The sequence below is a fragment of the Drosophila mauritiana genome, chromosome X (assembly GCF_004382145.1).
Source record: "Drosophila mauritiana strain mau12 chromosome X, ASM438214v1, whole genome shotgun sequence".
NCBI classification, from domain to species: Eukaryota; Metazoa; Arthropoda; class Insecta; order Diptera; family Drosophilidae; genus Drosophila; species Drosophila mauritiana.
Genome location: NC_046672.1, coordinates 11,757,741 through 11,783,248, shown reverse-complemented (window position 1 = coordinate 11,783,248; position 25,508 = coordinate 11,757,741). Strand labels below are relative to the sequence as shown.

At 45.8% G+C, this 25,508-nt stretch overlaps 8 protein-coding genes across 10 annotated transcripts; 4 read left to right on the top strand and 4 right to left on the bottom strand.

Annotated features, from left to right (window-relative positions):
• The first annotated feature begins 871 nt into the window (after positions 1-871).
• On the top strand, positions 872-2,571 carry LOC117148392 (probable cytochrome P450 311a1). Its single transcript, XM_033315756.1, has 4 exons — positions 872-1,047; positions 1,096-1,473; positions 1,574-1,926; positions 1,979-2,571. The coding sequence occupies exons 1-4, from the start codon at positions 897-899 to the stop codon at positions 2,549-2,551; spliced, it is 1,455 nt and encodes a 484-aa protein (XP_033171647.1). The 5' UTR covers positions 872-896; the 3' UTR covers positions 2,552-2,571.
• Positions 2,572-3,052: 481 nt separating this feature from the next.
• LOC117148947 (ubiquitin carboxyl-terminal hydrolase 7) lies at positions 3,053-8,975 on the top strand. 2 transcript variants are annotated; one of them, XM_033316687.1, is made up of 4 exons: positions 3,053-3,627; positions 4,036-5,465; positions 5,590-6,987; positions 7,056-8,975. In XM_033316687.1, exons 2-4 carry the CDS (start codon positions 4,224-4,226, stop codon positions 7,791-7,793), a joined length of 3,378 nt encoding a protein of 1,125 aa, XP_033172578.1. In that variant the 5' UTR covers positions 3,053-3,627; positions 4,036-4,223; the 3' UTR covers positions 7,794-8,975. The 2 variants fall into 2 exon arrangements, with proteins under 2 accessions (XP_033172578.1, XP_033172576.1); XM_033316685.1 differs by having other exon boundaries at positions 7,044-8,975.
• Positions 8,976-9,078: 103 nt separating this feature from the next.
• On the bottom strand, positions 9,079-10,968 carry LOC117148948 (pleiotropic regulator 1). Its single transcript, XM_033316688.1, has 2 exons — positions 10,762-10,968; positions 9,079-10,703 (listed from the first exon to the last, which is right to left on the bottom strand). Exons 1-2 carry the CDS (start codon positions 10,878-10,880, stop codon positions 9,374-9,376), a joined length of 1,449 nt encoding a protein of 482 aa, XP_033172579.1. The 5' UTR covers positions 10,881-10,968; the 3' UTR covers positions 9,079-9,373.
• Positions 10,969-11,315: 347 nt separating this feature from the next.
• LOC117148067 (LSM12 homolog A) lies at positions 11,316-13,351 on the bottom strand. The gene is made up of 5 exons (XM_033315258.1): positions 12,684-13,351; positions 12,244-12,374; positions 12,071-12,187; positions 11,863-11,994; positions 11,316-11,511 (listed from the first exon to the last, which is right to left on the bottom strand). The coding sequence occupies exons 1-5, from the start codon at positions 12,826-12,828 to the stop codon at positions 11,383-11,385; spliced, it is 654 nt and encodes a 217-aa protein (XP_033171149.1). The 5' UTR covers positions 12,829-13,351; the 3' UTR covers positions 11,316-11,382.
• A 1,053-nt stretch (positions 13,352-14,404) lies between these two features.
• LOC117147520 (chromatin accessibility complex 16kD protein) lies at positions 14,405-15,196 on the top strand. The gene has a single exon (XM_033314436.1). The coding sequence runs from the start codon at positions 14,526-14,528 to the stop codon at positions 14,952-14,954; it is 429 nt and encodes a 142-aa protein (XP_033170327.1). The 5' UTR covers positions 14,405-14,525; the 3' UTR covers positions 14,955-15,196.
• Positions 15,197-15,351: 155 nt separating this feature from the next.
• Positions 15,352-17,966, bottom strand: LOC117147519 (regucalcin). 2 transcript variants are annotated; one of them, XM_033314435.1, is made up of 3 exons: positions 17,860-17,966; positions 15,693-16,411; positions 15,352-15,630 (listed from the first exon to the last, which is right to left on the bottom strand). In XM_033314435.1, exons 2-3 carry the CDS (start codon positions 16,409-16,411, stop codon positions 15,438-15,440), a joined length of 912 nt encoding a protein of 303 aa, XP_033170326.1. In that variant the 5' UTR covers positions 17,860-17,966; the 3' UTR covers positions 15,352-15,437. The 2 variants fall into 2 exon arrangements, with proteins under 2 accessions (XP_033170326.1, XP_033170325.1); XM_033314434.1 differs by lacking the exon at positions 17,860-17,966 and adding an exon at positions 16,820-16,891.
• A 2,136-nt stretch (positions 17,967-20,102) lies between these two features.
• Positions 20,103-22,366, top strand: LOC117147592 (glutathione hydrolase 1 proenzyme). The gene is made up of 4 exons (XM_033314542.1): positions 20,103-20,309; positions 20,370-21,355; positions 21,429-21,622; positions 21,681-22,366. Exons 1-4 carry the CDS (start codon positions 20,219-20,221, stop codon positions 22,186-22,188), a joined length of 1,779 nt encoding a protein of 592 aa, XP_033170433.1. The 5' UTR covers positions 20,103-20,218; the 3' UTR covers positions 22,189-22,366.
• On the bottom strand, positions 22,343-24,984 carry LOC117147594. Its single transcript, XM_033314543.1, has 6 exons — positions 24,745-24,984; positions 23,485-24,028; positions 23,293-23,419; positions 23,067-23,218; positions 22,668-23,002; positions 22,343-22,609 (listed from the first exon to the last, which is right to left on the bottom strand). Exons 2-6 carry the CDS (start codon positions 23,923-23,925, stop codon positions 22,456-22,458), a joined length of 1,209 nt encoding a protein of 402 aa, XP_033170434.1. The 5' UTR covers positions 23,926-24,028; positions 24,745-24,984; the 3' UTR covers positions 22,343-22,455.
• Between the last annotated feature and the right edge of the window lie 524 nt (positions 24,985-25,508).

The window sequence follows — 25,508 nt, the reverse complement described above, 5'->3', positions numbered from 1 at the left end:
ATAATCAAATATAATCGAATTTAATCAAATATAATCAACTATAATCGAATATATTCCAATATTTTAGCAATGAGAGTGAATTCAGATACTCAAAGGTGCCAAAAAGTATGCAATACAATATGTACAATACAGCTTTATAAGATATTATGTTATAATTATAATTAGGTTATATAAATATAAGACACAGATATGTCTTCCCAATAAGCCATCGTACAATTAGATAGATTTAAGCCTATATCTATAAAAGAATCTAATTGGAACATTCTACCTGCAAAGTCGCCTCAAGATATTGCATCTAAATTGGCAAGGTCAAAGATCAAGCTGCAGACAACTGCACTTTTCTCAATCGTTCCAGTCGGAGATTAGATATTGCTCTTTGATCGATGGAAAAAGCCAGCAAATACCGATTGTTAGCATTCAATAATCCGCATAAACCAGCGGCACAATAAACTAAGTGCATATTTATAAATATATATTTACATATATGTATATTTATATATACGAGTATATGCCGTCTGAGTAAAATCCGATAATCTAATCTAGGCCTCTGTTAACTGTTAACAGTTCGTTGATCTGTTAGTGGATCCAGTGCTTAACCCTAGAAAGCCCAAGTGGGCTTAACTGTATTATTACTGATAAATACATAATACAATTATTTGAAACACATTTAATTTATATGCGTAATTTTATTATAATTTATATATTAAATATTGATTTTCTATGTATGTTTTAGTTTAAAAGGGTATATTTTTAATGTTTTTCTTAATCATAACAATGAAAATAACTATTTTTGATATGGGTTAATGTACTCCAGCACAGATTAGCTGCCAATCAGGTTTCATTTAGCTAACCCATTCAGTTCGATCGAATCGCTCGAGGAGAACACAACCAGCTACATGGCGCTGTGGCCACTGCTACTGATCACCCTGGGCCTATGGATCCTGGTGCGGAAGTGGGCACTGCTGCGATTGGGCAGCAGTCTGCCGGGTCCGTGGGCATTTCCACTCCTTGGCAATGCTCAGATGGTGGGAAAACTCCGACCGGAATGTGGGTGCACTTGCTCCGCAATAGCGATCCGCAATAGTCTTTCATCAGACATCTTTCTCGTTTTCACAGAGCTGCGCGATCGCTTCGGTGCCACCTATCGCCTCTGGCTGGGCCCACAGCTCTGGGTGTTCCTCCATTCGGCGGAGGAGACGCGCCAGGCGCTCCATGATCCCACGCTCCGCAAGGCGGACACCTTTCTGCAGCTGGAGCCGCTCATCGGCAACGGTCTGCTGATCAGCCATGGTGCCCATTGGACGCGGCAGCGTCGCCTCCTAACGCCCGCCTTTCAGCCCCAATTGCTGCGCAGCTTTGCTCCGGCGATTGGTGGGCATGTGGAGCGCTTGGTCGGGCGACTGGCGGCCACCGGGGGAGAGTTCCTGGAGGTCACTGATCCGCTCTTCGCCTGCCTCCTAGACGCCATCGTGGGTGAGATGAATAGCTCTAAATGTATATTCAATCTGTGAACTATCAGATACCCTCTAACTTAGAGTAGTAACCAACTACACCGTTTTCCCACCCATTCCAGACACCTCAATGGGCGCCCAATTGGGCACCCAGTCCGTGGATCACTCGCCAATCATCCAGGCATTCCATCTGAGCAGCAAGCTCCTCTTCAAGCGCATGATCAATCCGCTCCTCTCGTCCGACTGGATCTTCCAACGCACGCAACTCTGGCGGGATCTCGACGAGCAGCTACAGGTGATCCACACCCTAATGGAGTCGGTGATCGAGAAGCGCGCCAAGGAGCTGCTGGATAAGGAGGAACCCGCGGCGGGCAGAACCCACAATCTCCTGGACACGCTTCTGTTGGCCAAATTCGAGGGTCGATCGCTGAGTCGGCGGGAAATTCGCGATGAGATCAACACCTTTGTGTTTGCGGTGGGTTTTCCTTTAACTACGATCTATTCCTTTTATATTCGTTGCTTTTCAGGGAGTGGACACCACCACGGCCTCCATGTCGTTTGTGTTGTACGCTCTAGCGAAGTTTCCCGAAACGCAGACGCGTCTGCGAGAGGAGCTGCAGAATGTGGCGTTGGATGAAACCATGGATCTGGACGTCCTCAACGGGCTGCCCTATCTGGAGGCGCTGATCAAGGAGGTGCTGCGCCTGTACACCATTGTGCCCACCACTGGACGCCAGACCACGCAATCCACCGAGATTGGAGGACGCACCTACTGCGCCGGCGTCACACTGTGGATAAACATGTACGGATTGGCGCACGACAAGGAATACTATCCGGATCCGTATGCCTTCAAGCCGGAACGTTGGTTGCCGGAGGATGGCGCTTACGCCCCACCCGCCTTCAGCTACATTCCCTTCTCTGGCGGACCACACGTCTGTATCGGCAGGCGGTACTCCCTGCTGCTGATGAAGTTGCTCACCGCCCGCCTTGTCAGGGAATTCCAAATGGAACTGAGGCCGGAGCAGACTCCGCTCAAGCTGCAGGCCCAAATGGTTCTGAAAGCCCAGCAGGGCATACATGTGTCATTTTTGAAACAATAAAGAGGTCTTTTAAAATCTCATTTCTGGTTAAGTAAAAATATATATATTTAGATATATATATATAAATATAATAAATATAAATATATTCAATATTTAAATAGTATATTACACATATTATGCTGTCGGAAATACAATTTCTAAATTAAACTAGGTTAGAAAAAAGCTAAACGTTCGATGCCAACATCGATGTCTTCGAAAAATCACAATTATCGACGTTTTTCGAGAAATCATCGATGTTTTTACCATTCGCAACGCAGGAGAAAAGTGTATAAATTGTACGTTTCGCCAAAAACATCGAAAACATTGATGTCCACCAACATCGATGTTTGTCCACCTCCAATTCGAGGGAGTCTGTCGAGGAAATAGCTACAATCTAGCTACATCTGTCCACCTTCTGCCGCCCTGGTAGCTATCGATAGTCGCGTGAGCAGCACGCAGCGTTGCTGGCGCCGATAACATATGCTGCCGTTATCGTTTCGTTTTTGACAGCTGCACGAGCTGCGCGCTGCATGTGTATGTGTGTGTGCGAAAATATTAATTGATACGTTAACGCTGCGATGCAGTGCCGTGTTAAATACTTCAAAGCTGTTCGTTTCTAAATTCCAAAAGTTTAACATTTGTGACAGCATTAGTTTTTTGGTTTTTTTTTTCGGCATAACGTGCTCCCTTGCTCGAGCGTAAAAATACAAAATACAAAAAAAAATCCAAGCGGAGCGACGGAAGAGAACAGCGAAGGCAAAAGAAAAACGCACACACCCATACAAATGCCATAAGTTCGAGTGTATTTGTAGTTATTGCTGGAAAGAAAGCAGGCAAGCACACGCATACGGCGAAAAATACGCAAGGAATCTGCAATTTTTGTCAACATTTTGGGTGCGCAACGTTACATTTGTGTTACATCGCCGATTTCATTTTTAATTGCCGTATAACCATCGTGTGTGCGTGAGAACAGCCTTGCCGCCCGCCCACGGATATATCCTCCGCCACCCACTCTTCTTATTTTGTTGTTGTTGTTTTTTTGTTGTATTCCACAATACGGCAAAATCGGAGAGCGAGCGGTCGAACGAACAAGCAAGGTAAGCATCATACATACATACTTACATCCCATATGTACATCGGCGGATGTACATACATATGTACGCAAAATAAGTGCATGCCCCTGCGTATGCGGAGCAAGCGAAGAAGAAGACGCTGAAGCGGCGACGCATTTAAAGCTGATTCCGCCGCTGCTGCTTCTTCTTCCTCCTCCTTCTCGGCCGCAACAAATTGCATAAAACAAAATATATAGACTTGTACATTTATCTATATGCAAGTTGGTACATGCATACGAGTGTTAGTACGTATGTACCACTTTTCATCCAGCCATTGTACAATATATATGTATATTGTATATATATATATATATGTACATGTGCGCCGATAGCGGGCGTATGTCTTCCCATCTTATGCGTACATCATTATAATTGAACATTTGCTTACGACAGGACTTGCTATTCAGTGGACAAATTCAAAGTTAGAAGACGAACAAAAGTAAAGCGAAGAAGAAGCCGCATAGCGGCTGCCATCGTCCAGTAGAAAGCCGCATCCAGTGAGTAGCGACAATCCTAACCAGAGAAATCCGATCCTCCGCGGAGGTGCCGCCAATTTTAGCACTATTCAAGTGCCGACTAAAATGGAAATTGAAACAGATCAGTCTATTGAAGCAATGGACACCCAGGACACCCAAGAGGTCGAGATCCTCACCAGTGACCTTCAACAGACACAACAGCAGCGGAATTCACCGCCCCAATTGCCGAAATTCAAGAATCTTATCCAGCCACAATTGCACGCCGTTGGTGCAGTGACCCAATTGCCCAGCGAGAACGGCAATATGCCGCCACAACAACTATTGGCAGATAGCAGCTCCACTTCGTTCGGCGACGGCGAGGCCATGGGCATTGACGATGAGTCCAAGGAGGATCAGTTCCGATCGGAGACCACATTCTCCTTTACCGTCGAGAATGTGGTACAATTGAAATCGCAGAGACTGTCGCCGCCAGTGTTTGTCCGCATGCTGCCATGGAGGATAATGGTCATACCCAATGATCGTGCGCTCGGCTTCTTTCTGCAGTGCAATGGGGAGAATGATTCGCCCACCTGGTCGTGCAATGCCATTGCCGAGCTGCGTTTGAAGTGCCACAAGCCGGATGCACAGCCCTTCACGCGTGCCCGCATTAAGCATTTGTTCTACTCCAAGGAGAATGACTATGGCTACTCGAATTTCATCACCTGGCAGGAGCTGAAGGATTCCGAAAAGAGCTATGTGCACAACAACAGCATCACCCTGGAGGTTCACGTCGTTGCGGATGCACCGCATGGCGTTCTGTGGGACTCCAAGAAGCATACAGGCTATGTTGGCCTTAAAAACCAAGGCGCCACTTGCTATATGAACTCGCTGCTGCAGACATTGTACTTCACCAATTCGCTAAGACTGTCTGTCTATCGCATACCCACGGAGGCTGACGATAGTGCCAAATCAGTTGGATTATCGCTGCAGCGTGTGTTCCATGAACTGCAGTTCGGTGACCGTCCCGTTGGCACCAAGAAGCTAACCAAGTCCTTTGGCTGGGAAACGCTAGATTCGTTCATGCAGCACGATGTCCAGGAGTTTCTGCGCGTGCTGCTCGACAAGCTCGAGTCGAAGATGAAGGGCACCATCCTGGAGGGCACCATACCGGGTCTGTTCGAGGGCAAAATGTCGTCGTACATCAAGTGCAAGAATGTCGACTACAACAGCACACGTTACGAGACCTTCTACGACATCCAGCTGAACATCAAGGATAAGAAGAATATCTACGAGTCTTTCCAGGATTACGTAGCTCCCGAAACGCTGGAGGGTGACAACAAATACGATGCTGGTGTGCATGGCTTGCAGGTGAGTCTCAGGATTTGAATAGAATTGAACAAAACAAAAACCAAGAAAAAAGAGCTACTATTTAAAACAATATTTGCCAGTTTATTCATGATAGTAATAGATAGTAATTATCTTGCGAATTTAGGAAGCCAGCAAGGGCGTCATCTTCACTTCATTCCCACCCGTTTTGCATCTGCACCTGATGCGCTTCCAGTACGATCCCGTCACGGACAGCTCGATCAAGTACAACGATCGCTTCGAGTTCTACGAACAGATCAATCTGGATCGCTACCTGGCCGAGAGCGAGAATACCTTGGCGGACTACGTTCTGCACGCCGTGCTGGTGCACTCGGGCGATAACCATGGCGGGCACTATGTGGTCTTCATTAATCCAAAGGCTGACGGACGTTGGTTTAAGTTCGACGACGATGTGGTCTCCAGTTGCCGCAAGCAGGAGGCAATCGAACAGAACTACGGCGGCATGGACGACGAGATCTCGTTCCACGCCAAGTGCAGCAATGCCTATATGCTGGTCTACATCCGCCAGTCGGAGTTGGATCGCGTACTCGGCGACATAACGGAGAGCGAGATATCAAGCGATCTGGTGGAGCGTCTCGATCTGGAGAAGCGCATCGAAATGGCGCGCCGCAAGGAGCGCGGCGAGGCCAACACCTATGTGTCCGTGCACGTGATCCTCGAGGAGAACTTCGAGGAGCAGCACAAGCGTCGTCTCTTCGATCTGGAGAAGGTCCATCCGCGCGTCTTCCGCATCAAACAAAATCAGACTGTCGACGAGCTGGTGGACATGTTCGTGAGGGGTTTCGGTGTGTCGCGCCAACGCATGCGCATGTGGAACTTGTGCACCGCCCAGACGCAAAAGTTCTTGCATTTCGATTTCGTGGCGGAGGGATCGCGCACCATCGAGCAGATATCAACGTCACAGAAACCGTGGGTCATCTGGCTGCAGCTGGCCTGGACGGATGTACCTGGTCCCCTGCCGCCCTTTAATCCCAAGACCGAAGCCCTGCTGTTCATCAAGTACTATGATCCGCGCAACAAGCGTCTCAATTACATTGGATGTACTCAGCAGCCGCACACCCGCCGTCTCATTGATCTGGTGCCGGATGTGAATAGCAAATTGGGTTTCGATCCGGACACCGAGCTGACCATCTACGATGAGTACGCCGACAAGAAGCTGGTCAATCTGAACGAGCCGATCGAGAGTGCGCTGTTCATACCGCAGGATCATCTGCAAGGCCACATCCTAATCTTCGAGCGCGAAAACGTTGACGCCAAACTCGACCTGCCCACGGTTGGGGATTACTTCCTGGATCTGGTCTATCGCATCGAGATCATCTTCAGCGACAAATGCAATCCCAATGAGCCGGACTTTACGCTGGAGCTGTCCAATCGCTATAACTACGATCAGCTGGCCAATGCGGTGGCCGAGCGCTTGAACACCGATCCACAGAAGCTGCAGTTCTTCATGTGCATCAACAACTACAAGGAGACGGCGGGCAATGCCGTGCCCTACACATTTAAGGTAAATATAGATATGCAATTAATGCCTTTTCCATTAAAGTTTACTATTTATTGAAGGGCACAATCAAGGATCTGGTTTCTTACACCAAACAGAGCTCAACGAAGCGTATCTTCTATCAACGGCTGTCGCTCAGCATTCACGAGCTGGACAACAAGAAGCAGTTCAAGTGCGTCTGGGTGAGCAGCGACCTCAAGGACGAGAAGGAGCTGGTCCTGTACCCCAACAAGAACGATACGGTTAAGGGACTGCTGGAGGAGGCGGCCAAGAAAATCTCGTTTGCTGAGAACAGCCGTCGCAAGTTGCGCCTGATGAAGATTAGCAATCATAAGATTGTGGCGGTATGCAAGGACGATATACCGCTGGATACGCTGCTAAAGTCCAACGAGTCCATAACGACCACACAGGGCGCTCAAAAGACTTTTCGCATCGAGGAGGTGCCGGCGGAGGATATGCAATTGGCGGAGAACGAGTTCCTCATCCCAGTGGCCCACTTCAGCAAGGAGCTGTACAACTCATTCGGCATACCCTTCCTAACCAAGGCGCGCCACGGCGAGCCGTACGGTGCGGTCAAGCAGCGCATCCAGCGTCGTCTGAATGTGCAGGACAAGGAGTGGGAAAACTACAAATTCTGTGTGATCTCCATGGGCCACAATTCGGATGTGAACGACAATACGCCCGTTGATCTGGAGGTGTATCGCTCGTGGACCAGCGGCCAGTTGCCCTTCTTTGGCTTGGATCACATCAATAAGTCGCGTAAGCGCAGCTCGCTTAACTTCTCCGAGAAGGCCATCAAGATATACAACTAAGGCGGGGATACGAATGAGGATGAGGAGAACACACGCTCTAAACTGGATGATGGCGGAGCGGAGCAAGTTTGCGTGCGGAGCGGGATTAAAGGAATCAATGTTGAATGTGCGAATGTGCGATGGATAGCGGGCAAGGGATCATGGCCACACGTGTTTATTGTTCTTCAAAATTCGAAAACAAAGAGCCCAATCATTGGAAACGATTCATAGACACCACACACACACATAAGCACACACACACATACAAGCGCGGAACTTACCCTTTTTACTTTTATACATATAAATTGTTTGTAGTCTATAACAGCTAAGTAATATTTAGGTATTTATTAGTCCCCGCCGCCGACGGCAGTGTTTGGAGATCAGATCCACTGGCCACGCCATGCCGCGCAAGCTTGCTCCCCCTCTTCTTACTTCGTTTTACCGCTCTTCCTTTCCTTTTACTCTCTCGTCTCCGTTTCCGTTTCCGTTTTCGTTTCCGCTTCGTCCGCCGAACAATCCTGACCAGAGTATCAGCTTTCGCAAGGAGTCCAGCGACTCATTGCTTGAACTAAAGTAACTTCAATTTAGGCTTAGGCTCAACTACACAATTATTCTTCTATGCTACATAATATTCTTAATCGATAATTGTTTAATCGCAGGCAGAAGTAGAAGTGAACTCGCTTTTGTCCAAGTGTAAATAAGCGTTCGTTGCTAGTTGCCCAATAAAACATAAACAAAGAAGGAAAGGAGCATGTAAAGATGGAAAGAGAAAGAGCAGGCGAGGAAAGGAAATGAGAGAAAGCCTAAACTAATAGAAGGCATAGAAGGAGCATAAACTAAATGAAAGCAACCAGCAAGAGGAGCATATACATAGATATAGGTAAACGAGAGGGAAGAGCTGTAAACAAATGAACGCAACTATGTAACAAGTTTAACTTTAAACGAAACAAAACGATTAAGTAAAGAGAAAAGTCACCAAACGAGACGCAAGATAAACTTGAAGACGATGGCGGTGGATATATATATATATAATGCATATATTCGAGCAGCAAATCGAAAGAGATGGCAAGAAGGCGTAAGGGAGATGAAAAATATAGGATTTGTTTCAAACAATTATTTGTGATTTTTAAACATGAAATGATAACAATGTATGCAAAGGACTAGACAACATAAAATTAATTAATAAATTACAATAATACACAGTTTAGTGCTTTTCTTTCTTTGTTAACTATAGCGAACGAATCGAGATCCGCGCCCGCATCCGTTTCCGTTTCGAAGAACCCAATCAAATGAGAAAAGAGCCAACAAGAAATCATATTTTATTAACCTACTGCTTATGCTATTATTATTTATGCAGCAAATAATTCTATTTATGTGTACAAAATAAACGGAACGAAAAACGAAACAGAAACCCAATAAAAATACCAAGAATTCAACTGGACAGCGCTTTCATTTCCCTCTGCATTTGGATGCAGGATTCTTGACTGGAAACTCCAGTCGGTGGTTTTGTTTACTCCAAGATTCGAGCGTGTTTAAAGTACTTTTTAATGAAATCGTTTGGAAAATCGTAGTCTATGTAGTTAGGCTTAAAAACTAGGTCTCTAGAATTTGCGTCGCTTCAGTAGATCCGGTCGCCAGTTAATCGGATGCGACTCCTCGCTGGCCTCGTCATCCTCCTTGTACACCTTGATTGTCTTGTCCGCCTCGGCGGTGATTAGCCGGCTGCCCGATTGATCGAAGCACATGGCGAATATGCCCGCCTCGCTGTCCATGGAGCCCGGCTGGACGGGCGCTTGGAAGCGCTGGAAATTGTAGCCGGTTCGCCAGTCCCAGAAGAACATGGTGCCGTTGTCGCCGCCCGAAACGAGCACGCCCTCACTGTTCGCCGCCATGCAATTGACAATGGACGTGTGGCCGGATATGTTCTGCACAAACTTGCCCTCCGGACAGCGCCACTGCTTGATGTTGTCCGGCGAGGCGGAGGCGAACATGTACAGCGATGGATGCAGCACAATGCTCCGCACGGACTTCTTGTGATTGGTCAGCGTGCAGACGCTCTTGCCGGCGGCCAGATCCCACAGACGCACCGTGGAGTCGTGGGAGCCGGTGATGATCTGCGGATTGGTGGCCTGCGCCACCACACTGGCCACCGTGTTCGTGTGCCCCGTCAGTGTGTGCACATTCGCCTTGGTTCGCATATCCCAGATGCGGGCAGTGGAGTCGCGACCGGAGGTGGCCAGCACATCGATGGTGGGATGCAGGGCCAGCGAGTAAACAGCCGATAAGTGACCGTGATAGTGCCGTATCACCTTGTTGTACTCCAGATCCCAGCACTTGACCTGCCGATCCTCGCCGCAGCTAAACAGATACGGATGCTTCGTGCTGACGGCCACACCGCGCACAGTGCTCACATGACCGGTGAGCGAGAGCTTCAGTTTGCCGCTGGCCAGGTCCCAGATCTTGATCACACGATCACCAGCGCCGGTGGCGAACCACTCGTTGCCCGGCTCCACGGCGATGCAGCGCACCCAGCCCAAGTGGCCGGAGATGACGCGCGACAGCTTCCAGGGTGCGTGCCACTTGGGTTTGGGTATGCTGGGCGCCTTCTTCGGTATCAATTGCAGATGGCTGGCGATGGTGCCATTGGCGCTCTTATCACCATTGCTGTTCGCCAGGGAGGCGCGCACCAGGGATGTGTGTGTCCCGGCAACCAGTGGCGCTGCCTTCTCCGCTGGCCTGGCGCCCGCATTGTACTTAACCAGACTGCCGGCGGCGCTGGCCGCATCCACTGCACTGCCATCGGTGATGGCCAGCGGCTTGTCGCCCGGCGTTTGGGCTCCTGATGCCTTCCTGGCCTCGCCGATCTTCACCGCCTTGTCCAGCACAAGGCCGTAGCCATCCTTCGCCTTGATGGAACGTCGCAACTTCTCTCTGTTTCGGGTAAAACATAAATAACCAATGCGTAAGTTGCAAACTCCAGTATACTCACAAACGTTCGTCGATTTCGGGCAGATTTCCCTGGTTGGAGACGAACAGATCGTGGGTGCGCTTCAGGGAGCGGAATATCAGCGTGTGCACGCTGTGCTTTTGCACTTCTTCCGTGGCCATTGTTTGTTATTTATTGCTTATTCGCTAAATTTGTTAAAAATGCGGCGCGGCTTTTGCAGCTGACCACAAGCCAATCACAACAATCGGGCTATCGGTTATCGAACAGTGCTGTCTGCTAGCTTGTTTATAGCCAAATGTTAGCATCCATTTTCAAGGCAAATTGTATTAACATTTTAAATGAATTTTTGTAAATACATATCTAATTTGAAATTTCTAATATCTAATTTAAAATATCTAATAGAATTATCTAACAATAAGAAACAAATGATTTAACTTTTCAAAACTTTGTCGATATGAGAAATTGTGGGTCCTGAATTCAAAGCTCCATAAAAGCGATTGGATATAATAAACGATTTCAGAATCGTTTATCGAATACCCATGAAAGTATCAACTTGATCCGCCCACCGATAAATAAAAAAAAATACGTTTTTCTTTTTTGAAGCACATTTCTGTTTTTTTGTTTTTCTGTTTTGTTTTGTTTGTTTTTTTTTGCAGCTTATTATTAGTTTGCGGGAACCGGCGATCCAGATGCAAGAGATGAGGACGTGGGAGACACCGATGGTGACGAGGTGCTGGCCGCAGCTCCGCTTTCCGGGACCGGCGATGGCCTCGTGTTGAAGAACTGTTTGATCTGGGGATTAAAGATGGAGTAAGGATTAACTAATGAACGCAAAACATCGCCGACCTGTCACAATTCTGTCATAAAACATTATATCTTTGACCGCAACTTTGCGCATGTTTATGTTTATAATATCAAAATGATAGAATGCTTAACGCTAATCAAATCCTAAACCACATTTGGAAGAATTGAAATATTTAGGACTCGCTTGACATGTGAATAACCTATAAACATTAGCGAATCTAGAATGTTCTGAACATTAATTTAACTAAATCGTTGTTTAAGCTGATCTAAGATTTTACGAACTTAATTTCCGATTTATGACAGTTTGTTTGAAGTTGCTGCGGTTGGGCAATTGCTTACGATGCGCTTGATGTAGTTGCATGAAGTTTCGTTGTTCGAGCTGGACACCACGTTGTCCACTCGGTACGGCGGCGAGATGGTGACTTCATTTAGGATCTGTATGTTAAGTCCTTGCCAGGAGACTTCATTGTACTACGAAATACAAAATAGCAATAGGAATGGCAATGATTAACGATGATATCCAAGGCATCGTGCAAGTGGTCATTACCCCGTATTGTTTGGCTATCGCTCTATAGAGTTCCTGTGCCTCTGGACTGACATCCGCATTCTTGGACTTCAAGTAGTCCTGTCTTCGCTCAACTGTTTTCCGCAGGCGCATTTTGACCTGTTCAAGTGGGTAAAGATGCTCTAGTCTTTCTGGGCAGAGCCTGGCATGCTTACCTGTTCCAGATTAAGCTTTTGCGGATCATCAAAGTTGCCGTTGCACTCCTTGATCACCTGCACGTTGCTGCAGAGCGAGAGGTTCATCGCGTAGATATCACTCAGCTCCTCCGTGGACTTGGATCGGCATTCTATGCGGTTGGAAAGGGAAGAGAAGAGCAGAAATGGCGGGGGCAAAGCCAGGGGCAAAGATATACCATGTACGGACAACCAAATTGTCAAGCAGTAAACAATCAGTTTGATAAGAGATAGGTGATATGAAAATACTATCAGTTAAGATGAGTGTGAATTAGAATTATATATGAATCTAAAGGACAGACAATCCAACAGATCCCTGTGGACAGCCGGAGAAAGTGCTCGCTTTCACCCGGCGGGCAAGGTGTGTGTGTGTGTGTGTGTGTGTGGGCATGCATTTCGGTGATTTTGTTGCAAAAGGATACTCAGGATTAGCATCTTTGTGTTGTGATCGAAGGCCAGCACCTCGCCCTCCACCTCCTCGTTGAAACAGGTCGTGCAGACGACTGTGGATCCGATGCTGAAGCAGTCGTTCACTGCATTCACTGCGCCCGCAGCGGCAGCGGCCATTTTTAATTGCTGGTTGAGATTGGCCAACTGGAAAAGTGCACCCACAAGCTATGTGGATAGGGGATTTGAATCTAGATCTAAATGTCGATACTGGTCTGTTGGCACGCCGCTGTTTGAACAACGTTTCACAAACGGAGATGATGTTGATGATTTTGCGGCAGCAGCAGCTGTTTTGGATGCTTGAATTCCTGGAATTCTCGAAAGGATTTCACTATCTCTCTCGCTCGCTCTCACTCTCGCCGTCTGTCTGTCTCGTTCGCTCGTGCCGTGCAGCTCCCTCGCTTTCACTTAAACCGCTCCAATGGAAATGTCGCTTCCTGGCGATCTGGTCGAGATCCTGCTCCTGCTTCCACTGCTTCTGATCCTTGCGTGAATTGTCCAAAAATTGGCTGCTTACTCGCTTGACTAGCTATCGGCTATCGATTTTGGCGGCAATTGCGGTTCGGTAATTGAAAAGTTGGAAAAGTACCCGAAAAATTTATTGGTCAACACACGAAACAACAGCCAAAAGGGGGCAGAAAACGCAGTGTTGCACATGCCGCGCAGCGATAGGTTCGATAGTCATCGATTGCGAAACGCTGGCAACATTGCTGCAAGCAAATCATGTGCAATAATAATTCCTTTTTTATAATAATATGGGAGTGCAAGAATTAAGGCAGATTATTAAGCTATTAGTGCGAAAATACAAAGTTGATTGCATACTGAAAAGATAGAATGTAGATACTATTGACTTGTCTAAATGATTAATTGTTTCCTTATAAAACACGCAGATCCTAGACTTTTTACCCCTAATCTCTTGATTGACTTAAAGGTATTTGCTTAAAGCTGTTTTTCCACTTAAAATTGAAATATTTGAAAAAGTTTTATTAAATACTTGTTTTGACTATCGATATCATATCGGCAAACGCTACTTGGGCGAATTCCCGTTCCATCTATATCGATACTTGTTAGCCGAGCTGGAACGGGGAAACTTTCGATAATGTAGTCATTCGATATTTTCGATGTCTTGAGAGCAAACATTCGATACGATCAATAGTATCATTTTTTTTTTAATTATTGAAATCATTGAAAATAGAGGCACTTCCGAAGGGATTTCTATATATTTATTGCTATAACTATAACTTCAAATATTAGAGATCAAAATTATTTTTACCTTGCAGTGTGATAAACAAAATTTTTAAAAATAATAATATAAGAAGCTAAATGGGAGAACAGCTGTCCAACGAAAAAAGAACATTCAAGTCAATTTAACTAAGAAAATAACCAAAATATTATTCGGTAAATCCAATTCTTTTTCAAAACTAGAAATATGTCAGCATTGTTCGCTTTAAGGGAAGCCCTTCGGTTACCTATTATAAGTCTGGTATTGCCAAACAAGCACTCAGACTGTCGCTATGGCAAACATAAAATGGTAGGTACTATTTGTTCTTAGAATTATATAATGCTAATATAAAGATAATTTGATGTATGCTTCTCCCAATGGCTAGTGCAAATCGTAGGTATAGTTACATTCCTGTATCTTAGGGGATCTATATACATACCCATCGATAGCGACAAAAAGGAATCGATAGTGGCTTAGAAAGTTAGGAATTTGATTCCTCGATGGTAGCATCGATAGTTTCCCAGCTCCGCTTGAGAGCCCAGCTCTAAAACCAAAAATTCCCAAGCCATAGTTTGCTTGGGAATTAGATAAACAAATGGGCGAACCAAGGAGCCAACCGCCCGTGGAGCGTCCACCGACCGCGGAGACCTTTCTGCCCCTCAGCCGCGTGCGTACGATCATGAAGAGCTCCATGGACACGGGCCTGATCACCAACGAGGTGCTCTTCCTGATGACCAAGTGCACGGAGCTATTCGTTCGCCATTTGGCGGGTGCGGCATACACGGAGGAATTCAGCCAGCGACCGGGCGAAACACTCAAGTACGAGCACCTCTCCCAGGTGGTCAACAAGAACAAGAATCTGGAGTTTCTGCTGCAGATCGTGCCGCAGAAGATTCGTGTGCATCAGTTCCAGGAGATGCTGCGACTAAATCGCTCCGCCGGCAGCGACGACGACGACGACGACGACGATGACGACGACGACGACGAAGAAGAGTCCGAATCGGGATCGGAGTCTGATGAATAGACGGTCATGCAGATGTATTTCTCTACACGGAAATTGAGTGGATCATCCATCCATCCATCAAAACACCGACTGATTTTATTGCCACCTTGCTATCTTTAAATTTAGACTAGACGATAAGTGTACAATTGTTAATGGAACCAAATACTTAATAAAGAAGCATAAGAGCACTGCGTCCTCCAAATGACCATAAGATCCGCGGATGATTACCGTGTGTCTGCGCCTGATAAGATTGCCGTTCGAAATCGGATACTCTAGTTAATAGCATATGGCATATGGGTTTACATGATGATGTTCATCCAGATCCTGGATATTCCCAGGAAGGAGTGTGATCCTTAAGCTGACCTTGAACTGCAAAAAAGGAATTCCCTACTGGCATGCAAAACGTTGAAAGACGCGATTTAAAACGTTAAAGAGCATAACATATAATTGCACTTGGATTCGATTGGTACATTTAACTGGGGCTAAGGATAGAGATTGCTGCTCCTAGACCTTCAGGTTGACGCCGGGATAGCCGGTGGCGTTCAGTCCGGTCACCTTGTAGGTGGTGCCAGCCGGAGCGGGCTGATCGAACTTGGCGGCGGTGGTCACGTACAGGATGTCCAAGTTGGGGCCACCGAAGGCGGCGGAGGTAATCTGTTTGGTTGGGAACTTGATCTCCAGCAGGATCTTGCCAGTGCTGCAATGAAGTAGGACATTTAAAGCTCGTCAACGCTTGGAATGCTAGAGTGAACTACTCACTTGGGATTAACCTTGTAGATGGTGGCGCCATTGAAGGTGGCCACATACAGGTTGCCCTCGGTATCGATGGTCAGGCCATCGGGCAGCAGATGATCCTTGGGACTGTTCTTGCGCAGGTTGAATATCACCTTGGGATTGGTGGCCACGCCGGTCTCGAAGTTATAGTCATACGACTTCACCTCGTAGTCGGTGGTATCGATGTAGTAGAACTTCTTGGCCTTCTCGTCCCACGCCAGTCCGTTGGAGATGCCCACATCGCCCTTGATCACCGACACCTGGCCACCGGCCTCCCAGCGGTACAGCTCGCCGTGACGGAACTCGAACTCATCGCCAATGTAGCGCATGGTGCCGCCAAAGAAGCGACCACGGGGATCCACCTTGGCGTCGTTCAGACGATTCTTATCCATCAGCGGCTGCACCTCGAACAGGGTGCGCACCACCTTGGCGCTGGGCGAGACGCCATCCCAGTTGACGATCACCACGCGCCGACCGCAGCCGACGGCGAACTCCTGCGGACGTCCCTCCACGGGCAGCACGAATCCGGCCAAGGTCTCGCCCTCGATCTTCGTCTTGTAGACCTTGTTCTGGGCATAGTCGTAGCGGAGCAGGCTGCCCGCCTCCAGGTCCACATAGTACAGGCTCTGCCTGGCCACATCCCAGTGAGGACCCTCGCCCAGGCCGGCGTAGGAATCGGGCAGTGGTTCCACCTTGTACGACATCTGTTGGCGAAAATGGGAAAAGCGATTCTCGGATTAGTGCATCCAATTGATTATATATGGATTTACATATATAAGAATGTGGCATTTGGTGGAATGCATTACAGCACTTCATGGTTTTTATCAAGGTTGCCATTTCAATTAGACTAAAATCAGCGCATTTAAATTGGATTAAACAATTAAGAACAATTGAAATTTAGTTGTAGGATTAAATCAGAAAATTACACACCAAAGCAAAAAACTAAAGATTTGAACTGTCAACATTGCGATTATATAGAATTATCAGGATAAATAATCAGAATATATGCAACATCCATTTAAAACGAATTCAAAACCGTGCTATTTTCAAACACTTGACTTTCGCAACACTTTTTTTCATCGATCTCTTAGTCCTACTTATAGACGCAGTACCGTTAGGCCGAAAAGGCACACTGCAACAACGGGAATTAGTAACATCATCTTGCGCTCGGTGGCTCCGAATCCAAACTGAGCCCAAAGCCGTCGCCCGGAGTTGCTTTTATTACCTCCAGACCAGGGGCTTGACATTACTGGCTGAGAACCGGCGGCATCGTCATCATCGCAAGCGGAACACAATGCGAGATTATTTATTTACTTCCATTTCCATGTTTTAAGTTCAATTTTTCCACAGGCCGCACAGTGGAGTTTTTTTCATTTTCGATTTTTAACATATGTCGCTTTCCGGTTTTTTATTTTTAAGCAATTTGGAAAGTATTTCCCATTTAAATATACAATTAACATCCTTTCTTCTGTATGCAAAGCTAACATTTTTTGTCGGCTTTATCGGCCAATTGGTTCCACTGTGCGATGCAGCTGCGCTCTTGTGACGTCATGCCCTTCACTTACTCACATACTCAGCAAAAACAAAAGCAAAAGCAACAACAACAACAAAAACAACACAGATGCCGCGATTAACTTTTAAGTTTGATTGCGCCTGGCATTTAGCGATTTTTAATTGACTTTTGTTGTCATTCGGCTGCTATTATTGAATTGGTCAAGTGGAGACCTTAAAGAGATGCTCACTGGCAGGCACTTCTGTTATCGGACACATGTGGAGGGCACAGTGGGGCAAGAGCGCGCGAAAATGACAAACACACAAGTAGCTGCTTAGATGTGTAGAGCATATGAAAAAAATTGAATACTTAATCCGTTTCTTATTCAAAATTTGTTTCGACTTCAGTTTTTTTTTAATAAAAAAAAAAAATTAATAAAAAAAAGTTTTTGTGCTATTACTTTAATAGAAGAAAAATATTGAAGCTATATTTTTTAGCAAATTTAAATAGATTCTTTTGCGTAAGCTCATAAATTTCCATTAAATTTGACGTTATTTCGATTTTTTCGAAGAAGTTTTCAGCATAAGCTAAACCTTCTTTTTCGCATCACTTTAACACACTTGAAAAAAAATAGGGGAATCCTTGCAGGAGAGCACCTACCTTGGAGATAGTTTAAGCTTGAGCTGAGAGATGGGGAATCGAGAATGGAGAATCGAGAATCCTTGGACACGGCTCCGTTGAGTAGCGCGTTCAAACTGAATGCCATCCGATCCGGCCCAATTCTTATATACCCCAGCTGGCACGGGCGTGACACACAATCTCGCCAAGACCTCCTCCACCTTCACCTCCTCCTCCGCCCACTGATAAGCGGACAATTGGAGGGCTGGATAGCCCGGCCTGATAACAGAGCAACAGAAGTCGCCAACGGGCAAATTAACCCGATGGCAAATTGCAAAAAAATATTCCAAAACAGATTGCGAAAGCGCAGCATCGCAGTTTTGAAAAGCGTAATGAGAAGTTTTCAAGTTTAAGCGTCGCAAAGTTTGAAAACTTTTTGAACAGAACACAGAAACTGAAGCCTAAATGTTGGAAAATGATTTTCAGAATAATTAAGCTACCTAAATTTATAAAAGTATCTTAGTAACTATAAAAAATAATATTTAAGCAGCAGTTGTTTAATATATGTGTTTTTAAGTACAACATTAAGATTCTCTGGCTTCAACTAACTAATCAACTTCGATTTCCAGCTGGCTAAACTTAACTTTTCACCTGACTTAAACAAATCAACTTGAATTTTCTTACTAAAAATGCATAAAATTTAAACTTAAGGGGTTAAGGCATTATGCCAATTTCTACAATAATAAATGCACAGGAGTGGGCGAATGGCGATAAAATTAAATTTCAATTTTAAACTTGAAACATTCAATGTTTCGCATTTCTTGAGCGCATTTCTATGCTTCCGCTGGACGAGAGATAAGTTGCAGCGATAAATCGCATCCGAGCCACTGTGCCAAAGTGCCAAAGGATGGATCTCCAAGTACATGGTGCATGTGGTGGTCCATGGTATCAGCTGCCCAAGTGACCTCCAGTGCCAAGTTATTTATGGCGCATCTCCCGCTGCCCTTTGCACCCAGACCATGGGATTGGGTTCGGAATTGGATTTGGGCATGGGCATGGGATTGGGAGCCATGACTGGACAGAATCCAAGTCCAAATGGTTGGTCCAAGATGGATTGCTTATCGGCAGACGGCTGGCACACAGGTTTGCCCCCTGACTGGTGTTTTTTCTATTTTCATCGGTACTTTAAATTCGAATTGTTATTTAATTAATTGCTGTAAGATTTATGGGCATTATTGATAAGGAAAGCGCGACCTTTTACCAACCAAATTTGCAATAAATCTAAATAAATCGTAACAATAGAGTGGCCACTGAAATCCAAATGCTAAGCACTTAAATATTCATTTTGTTTGTAATTTTAAAACAGCTGTTGGAAGTTAACTATTACTTTTGGTTGTGTGGGATTATTGCTAGAGGTATTATTTTCAATAGGAATTTAGATTATTTAGCTACTATTAATAATATATATCTAATGCAGTTATTTTAAATGGTCTGTTCTGTGTATTTTAATTCCAAACCAAAAAACGCCTTCAAAACGCACAAAAAACGCGCCAAAAACAAAAGTAGTTGCAAACCGCGCCAAAATCGCGGGCAAAACGCGTCTAAGCCAAATATAATTCACCGTTTCGCTTTGTTCCTTTTTTTCGTGATTTTCGTGCGATTTTGGAGCGTTTTGCGTTTGGTTAAGTCTTTTTGAACTTCAAAGCATGAAAAATACGATTTATGTTTATATGTTTGTTTATATTTATATACGTTAATGGAGATTTTTGAAATGAAAACATATTGTTGCCGAACTACCGTTACATTCAAAAAGATTGGCAGCGCAAAGTAAAAAGTAAACAGCGCTTGATCAACCGGTTTTTTGTTGTTGTTTTCATCGATAATGTTATTGCCCCCTGTTCTATGTCAAGGTTATAATAATTGTGCAAATTAGACAGATTTGCAACGTCTGTGCATCACCTTGCAACCTGTGGTTACTTACTGAAGATGAGCAATTAGCAAATCACAATTAACTATGCTTAAATTAAGCAAAATAATTACTAAACAAAGCGGTAAAAGAAAAGATAAAAGATACAACAACAAAAACGCTCTATGGGGTCAGCTGGTAGCTTAAAGGGCTGCCACCTTCTACACTCTTTGGAGTTGCCAACTGTCTGGCAACGCGCATACGCTGACATTCGATAACAAGTGGCACAAATTTTAAATAAAAACGCGCCGAAGTTTTTTCAAAATTTTAGTATATATATTCGATTATTTTGACCTATCGACGGCAGTATGACCTGACCACTAGAAAAGAGCAGAGAACAGCTGATTTTTGAAATGAAAAGGATATGGATATTTCCATTTGAACTGCGATGGTGCGGCAATGGGGTTGAAAACAATGCAAATCTAGGTGCTAGCGATGTACATTAGGATAGGATTGAACAGTTTGATATCCGTGGTGATTGTCATCCTGGTGGCAGTCTATATCTACCGACATCCGGGCGGAAATGGTGAGTTAAGCGACGAAGAAGCAGCTCCTTGCCCACAATTAACCCACATTTCTCTTCTAGCTGGCACAAGGAAGACGTCCAGGAGACCGCCAAACCCGGAGGATCCACTGCCGCCCTCCAATTCGCCGCTCCATCGATTCTCCCAGGCGGCCATTTGCTCCGACAGCGATGTATGCAGCCAGTTGGCCAGAACAGTCCTGGAGAACGGAGGAAGTGCTGTGGATGGCGCCTTGGCGGCCCTGATTTGCAACGGACTCATCGGGATGCAGAGCATGGGCATCGGTGGCGGCATGGTCATGAACATTTACGTGGCCAAGGAGAACAAATCCTACAGCATTCTGGCCAGGGAAATGGCGCCGCTGGCACTGCGTGCGGAGAACTTCTCGTCGTTTCGCGATGAGCAGGATTTCAAGAGATCCGGCTGGTCCATTGCCGTGCCAGCTGAATTGGCCGGCTATGCGGTGGCCCACCAGAGATTCGGGCGGCTGAAGTGGAAGGATTTGGTGCTGCCCACTTTGGAATTGTGTCGTCGTGGCTACCGATTGTATAAGCACCAGTACGATGCGCTCATACTCAACCAGGACATGATCAGGGCCGATCCCGGCCTGCGCCGAATGTTCATCGATCCCGCCACCGGGCGCTTCTGGCCATTGGGCCATCTCGTTCGCCCCGCGGCTCAATTGTGCACCACCTACGATCGGTTGGCCAACGAGGGACCACTCAGTTTCTACCGCGGATCTATCGCCGATGATCTGCTGGCCGACTTGAGGGACGCGGGCAGTGCAATAACTAAGGAAGACCTCAACCAAGCGCACGCCAAGTTGAGTAGGGCGATTGTGATGCCACTGGATGAGTATGATCTCCATTTGACTCCTCCACCTGGAAGTGGTCACGTTCTCGGCTTTATGATGAACATACTCAAGGAGTTCCGGGCGGAATTCGCAAAAGCGGGAATTATGAGCCCACGCCAAATCCATTTGCTGGTCGAGGCGATGAAGTTTGGATTCGTGAAGCGATGGCAACTGGACGAATCCGCGAGCGAGGAGGTGAGCACATATCCATCTCTTTCCAATTCGTGTGCTTTTGAAATTGATTAATAATGTACCCTTTATCCTACAGCTTTTGGCTAACTTGACCAGTTATGAATTGGCAAAATCCGTGGCTAGGAAAATTAACCACACACATACCTTTAACCGCCCAGAGTTCTATGGAGCAGCACCTGGTATTCAAGTACGAGATGAGCACGGCACAGCGCACACTTCAGTGCTCCATGAAAACGATGCTGTTTCAGTGACCAGCTCCATCAATTTCTAGTAATTATATATTAAGAATGCTCTATAAATATTCCTATATCACCTTTACATTTTGCAGTTTTGGCAGTGGACGAACTGGCAGACGCACAGGTGTCATCTTTAACAACGCCATGTCGGATTTCTCCATCGAGCAGCTCAAGAACTACTTCGATCTGCCCTTCGTGGCTGGCACGAATGGTGTAGCTCCTGCCGCCCGTCCCATGTCCTCCATGAGTCCAGTGATTGTCACCGAACGCGCCTCTGGCAAAGTTCGCTTGGTTGTGGGTGCCGCTGGCGGTACCAAAATAATATCCGCCCTCCTGCCCCTCCTCGTGCGCATCCTGTGGCAGGAGGCGAGCATCAAGACCGCCATCGATGCCAGTCGCCTCCATCATCAAATGCTGCCCAATGTTCTGCTCTACGAGTATGGACTACGGCAGAGCGATGTGGATAGCTTGGCGGAGAGGGGACATCGATGCGAGCGTTATGAGAACCGCGGTTCCGTCATCTGTGGAATCGCTCAAGCAAATGACACCATCTGGGTGAATTCGGATTTTCGGAAGCCAGGTGGAGTTAGTGGATTTTAAGAAGTCTGATGACTTTTTACAAATTATACCAAACATATAGTATTCACACAAAGTATTAATTATGTTGAAACACGTTAATTGCTCAAATATGTTTGAATTTACCAATTATTTTTTAAGAAGTTAGTAAGCCGCACGAATGAAAAAACAACCAGTATTTGTTTAAACGTTGTGTTATTTTAATAGTACTTAGATATAAATAATAATTTATTTGTAATTTGTATCAGTTGCTAGAATAATTTAAGTAGTATGTTTAATTTAAGTAATATCCTACACAGACGTGTAAAAGTGTTCTCGCTTGCGGTGGCAACAAATAAATAGCGTTATGTATAAGAATGTTGCAACAACGCCCAGAGTGTTGAGCGCCATGGAGAAGGCGAGCAGATACTTCCATTCGATCCGAAGCTCGGCACAACCATCGTTTCTAGAAAGTAGAATATTCTCCATAACGATGTTTAAGCATACTGCAGTTGGAAACTTACTGTGACGGCTCCTCCTGGCCAGCTGCGAATGCTGTTGCTGAAGCCTCGGAGGAGGAGTAGTTGGCCACCACTTCACCTGCCGCCAAGCATGTGCAATTGTGATAGCTAAGCAGTGAGCTCGATGTTGGGCCACATTCTCCGTCTGCGGATGAGATGAGCTCCGCGAACTCAATGGCCGCACAGACGAGGGCCAAGCAGCAGAAGATTAGCGCCAGGCCAGTGAACACATACGACTCGGCCAGCAGGACCTTGTAGCAACTGTTGGGCGGTCGGTGCTCCGTGATCTTGTGATCCCGTCGCAGCAGTATGAGCCCGGCAATGCTGGCCAAAAGCAGCTGAGCAAGAGATAAGTTTATTCCTATTGTACATACTAATCCATCAAACCCACATTCATCTTACCGACAGTCCACTCAGATACGGATTAATCAATATGGACGCATTGGGGGCCAGGATTAGTATCCAAGCGGCAAGAGCCACAATGAACAGGCCCACAGCTAATTGCATAACCAGAAGCTGGCGCGATATATTCAGATTCCTGGTGGCCTGGAGACCTGTACATAAAGCATAAGTATAGATAGCCAAACTTTGATGACACCCACACACTCCATGTAGCTGGAGCACTTACTGTCGTGGTTTTTGTGATTGACAACGATCATGCGGCTGTGCCTCAGGCTGTTGCGAGTTGGCGTATGTCGTCCGGCGATCTTCATGCCCTTCATGTTCTGCGGCACTGTGGTGCTCATGTAGACGGCCTTTTTTGGAATAAGAGTTGGACATTTGATTTGGACTTTTCGATTATCTAGATGGCGTCATTCACCTGCGATGCCTGCGGTGCTTCCAAGTCGCTGAGTGGAATCTGTTCGTAGGTGGTCGCATAGCGCAGTGCCCTACTATGATCGCCAGCTGGAGCCGGCGGCTGTGCTGGTTGCGCTGGAGGATCGGGAGCAGCCGCTGCCGGCAGCTCCTCGCGTTGCGGAACATTTTGGTACCTTGGCTCCGGCTTGGCCATCGTCGTCACTCCGGCTGCACTCTTGCTGGCCACGGGTGACTCATAGTTGTTGATGCCAAAGAACTTGGACTTGGCATCGTTGAGAGCCGCCTTCACAGCGGCTATGCTGTGGCTGGTGTGGCTGCCATTGAGCTCCACTTCGACTTCCGCTTCCGGTTCGCCAGCCATACCGGCGGCCGTCAGCTGCCTGGACTGGGAGACGCCCAAGTTGTCGTAGGTGCTCACGGGACGCACTTGCTGCACTGGCATGACTCCCCAATCGCCTGGCTAGATGGACATTTCGGAACTAGGAGGTAACCAGGCGGAAGCAGTGCTTCAGGTGCTACGAGCATAGTACTCTCGGCGGCATTCGCTGTAAGAAAAAATGTTTATTTAGTTTACAAAACTACAGCTATATGCAATATGAGTTCTTAGATAATCAAGTTTGTTGTTTTTCAATAACAATTCCCACGCCTCTGGTTATGCTACTATTTTTGTTAGCAAATATGAGATCCTAAATGTTTATATATTTTGAGATTGCAATCTAATCGATATATTAGATATATATTTGATCTGTTTTTGAAACAATTTCTAGTTCTATTAACTCAAAGCCCCGGTGCGTAAAGATTAGTCATTTTTTCCGGTTTCATAGATTTTTCCGGTTTTTAAATGGGTCGTTGGCATCCCATTGATGCTACCAATCGGCGAGAGGGAGATGCAGACAGCGAGAGCGGGACAGAGAGAGAGAGAGAGAGGAATGATAGTTATTCACAAATTCCAGAGAACGACGATATTGGTATTTGCTGGTTTCGTTACTTGGCCAGTTTGTTGGAACTCTCAAAATTTCTCCGTTCTAAAGTTACGGATCGCTGGACAGGCGTTCGTTAAATGGGAAAATACGAAGATATTTCTGCCGCTGGTGCCATCAATATATAAACCTCTGATTGCCAAACTCCACTACTTTCGATCTATTTAGGGAGACACACACACATAACACACATCGAAATCAACAAAAAACATTTCTGATCGTCGGTTGGGCGGGCCAGACTAAAAAACTTTACAACTTTATAAAGAGCAAACTTGTCGTACCAACAGAAAAACGAAAGTCCGATTCGGAATCGTTGCGTTGGAGAACAGCGAAGGCGGGGAAAGCAGCGTTCACAAAATGAAACAAAAAGGAAAAGAAGAAGAAAAACCGAACCGCACTAAAAACGAACTGAAATCAAAACAAAATCGAACTGAAGCTGAACTAAAAAAATAATAAAAAAATAAAAATATAAGCGGATTGGACGGATCGTGAGTGCAACTGTACGCACCAAGAGGCGAAAACAAACTAAAAATAATTCTCATCGAGTACGATTTAAAGCGAGCCATATCCACTTATGCTCTCTATCTCTCTATCTATGCATGTGTGTGTGTACACCTATGGCCTTAAATACCTGAATGCACAGGTACTGCCCAACACCTCGCTCTCACTCTCTCCTACTCTCGCTCTCTCTCTCGGAGAGGCAGTAAAACACAAGCTGAGATCGCGAGAGAGAGAGAGTTGGGAAAAGTGCGGTCTTGTAGAAGGCATTTTAGCCAAGGTTAAAACTATTGACCACTTTCAGTGTTTGGAAAAGCAACAGATGCTTTTCCACATTCCTGAGCTGATCCCAGAAGAAGATAATAAATATTTAAATATATGTGAAAAAATATATATTTTTAAAAAAGTTTTGCATATTTGGAGAATCATTTTAAGATGTTCTTTAGAGCTGGAATTAGTGTTAAAATGAATATATCCCTTTAAAAATGGTAAATAAAAATATCTTCTGCAATTACGGTCATATGTTCATGAAATTATCGCCTAATTG

Excerpts from the sequence above, each read along its gene's own strand:
- LOC117148392 (XM_033315756.1), top strand. The coding sequence starts at position 897 with ATGGCGCTGTGGCCACTGCTACTGATCACCCTGGGCCTATGGATCCTG. Across the intron at positions 1,048-1,095 it reads GGGAAAACTCCGACCGGAAT|ACATCTTTCTCGTTTTCACA; the intron begins GTGGGTGCACTT and ends GTCTTTCATCAG. Across the intron at positions 1,927-1,978 it reads TCAACACCTTTGTGTTTGCG|GGAGTGGACACCACCACGGC; the intron begins GTGGGTTTTCCT and ends GTTGCTTTTCAG.
- LOC117148947 (XM_033316685.1), top strand. The coding sequence starts at position 4,224 with ATGGAAATTGAAACAGATCAGTCTATTGAAGCAATGGACACCCAGGAC. Across the intron at positions 5,466-5,589 it reads CTGGTGTGCATGGCTTGCAG|GAAGCCAGCAAGGGCGTCAT; the intron begins GTGAGTCTCAGG and ends TTGCGAATTTAG. Across the intron at positions 6,988-7,043 it reads CCGTGCCCTACACATTTAAG|GGCACAATCAAGGATCTGGT; the intron begins GTAAATATAGAT and ends TATTTATTGAAG.
- LOC117148948 (XM_033316688.1), bottom strand. The coding sequence starts at position 10,880 with ATGGCCACGGAAGAAGTGCAAAAGCACAGCGTGCACACGCTGATATTC. Across the intron at positions 10,704-10,761 it reads CCCGAAATCGACGAACGTTT|AGAGAAGTTGCGACGTTCCA; the intron begins GTGAGTATACTG and ends TACCCGAAACAG.
- LOC117148067 (XM_033315258.1), bottom strand. The coding sequence starts at position 12,828 with ATGGCCGCTGCCGCTGCGGGCGCAGTGAATGCAGTGAACGACTGCTTC. Across the intron at positions 12,375-12,683 it reads CACAAAGATGCTAATCCTGA|AATGCCGATCCAAGTCCACG; the intron begins GTATCCTTTTGC and ends CCAACCGCATAG. Across the intron at positions 12,188-12,243 it reads AAAAGCTTAATCTGGAACAG|GTCAAAATGCGCCTGCGGAA; the intron begins GTAAGCATGCCA and ends CCACTTGAACAG.
- LOC117147520 (XM_033314436.1), top strand. The coding sequence starts at position 14,526 with ATGGGCGAACCAAGGAGCCAACCGCCCGTGGAGCGTCCACCGACCGCG.
- LOC117147519 (XM_033314434.1), bottom strand. The coding sequence starts at position 16,867 with ATGATGTTACTAATTCCCGTTGTTGCAGTGTGCCTTTTCGGCCTAACG. Across the intron at positions 16,412-16,819 it reads TGTGCCTTTTCGGCCTAACG|ATGTCGTACAAGGTGGAACC; the intron begins GTACTGCGTCTA and ends TTTCGCCAACAG. Across the intron at positions 15,631-15,692 it reads ATCTACAAGGTTAATCCCAA|CACTGGCAAGATCCTGCTGG; the intron begins GTGAGTAGTTCA and ends ACTTCATTGCAG.
- LOC117147592 (XM_033314542.1), top strand. The coding sequence starts at position 20,219 with ATGTACATTAGGATAGGATTGAACAGTTTGATATCCGTGGTGATTGTC. Across the intron at positions 21,356-21,428 it reads ACGAATCCGCGAGCGAGGAG|CTTTTGGCTAACTTGACCAG; the intron begins GTGAGCACATAT and ends TTTATCCTACAG. Across the intron at positions 21,623-21,680 it reads ACCAGCTCCATCAATTTCTA|TTTTGGCAGTGGACGAACTG; the intron begins GTAATTATATAT and ends TACATTTTGCAG.
- LOC117147594 (XM_033314543.1), bottom strand. The coding sequence starts at position 23,925 with ATGCCAGTGCAGCAAGTGCGTCCCGTGAGCACCTACGACAACTTGGGC. Across the intron at positions 23,420-23,484 it reads AAGCACCGCAGGCATCGCAG|GCCGTCTACATGAGCACCAC; the intron begins GTGAATGACGCC and ends ATTCCAAAAAAG. Across the intron at positions 23,219-23,292 it reads CAATCACAAAAACCACGACA|GTCTCCAGGCCACCAGGAAT; the intron begins GTAAGTGCTCCA and ends CTTTATGTACAG.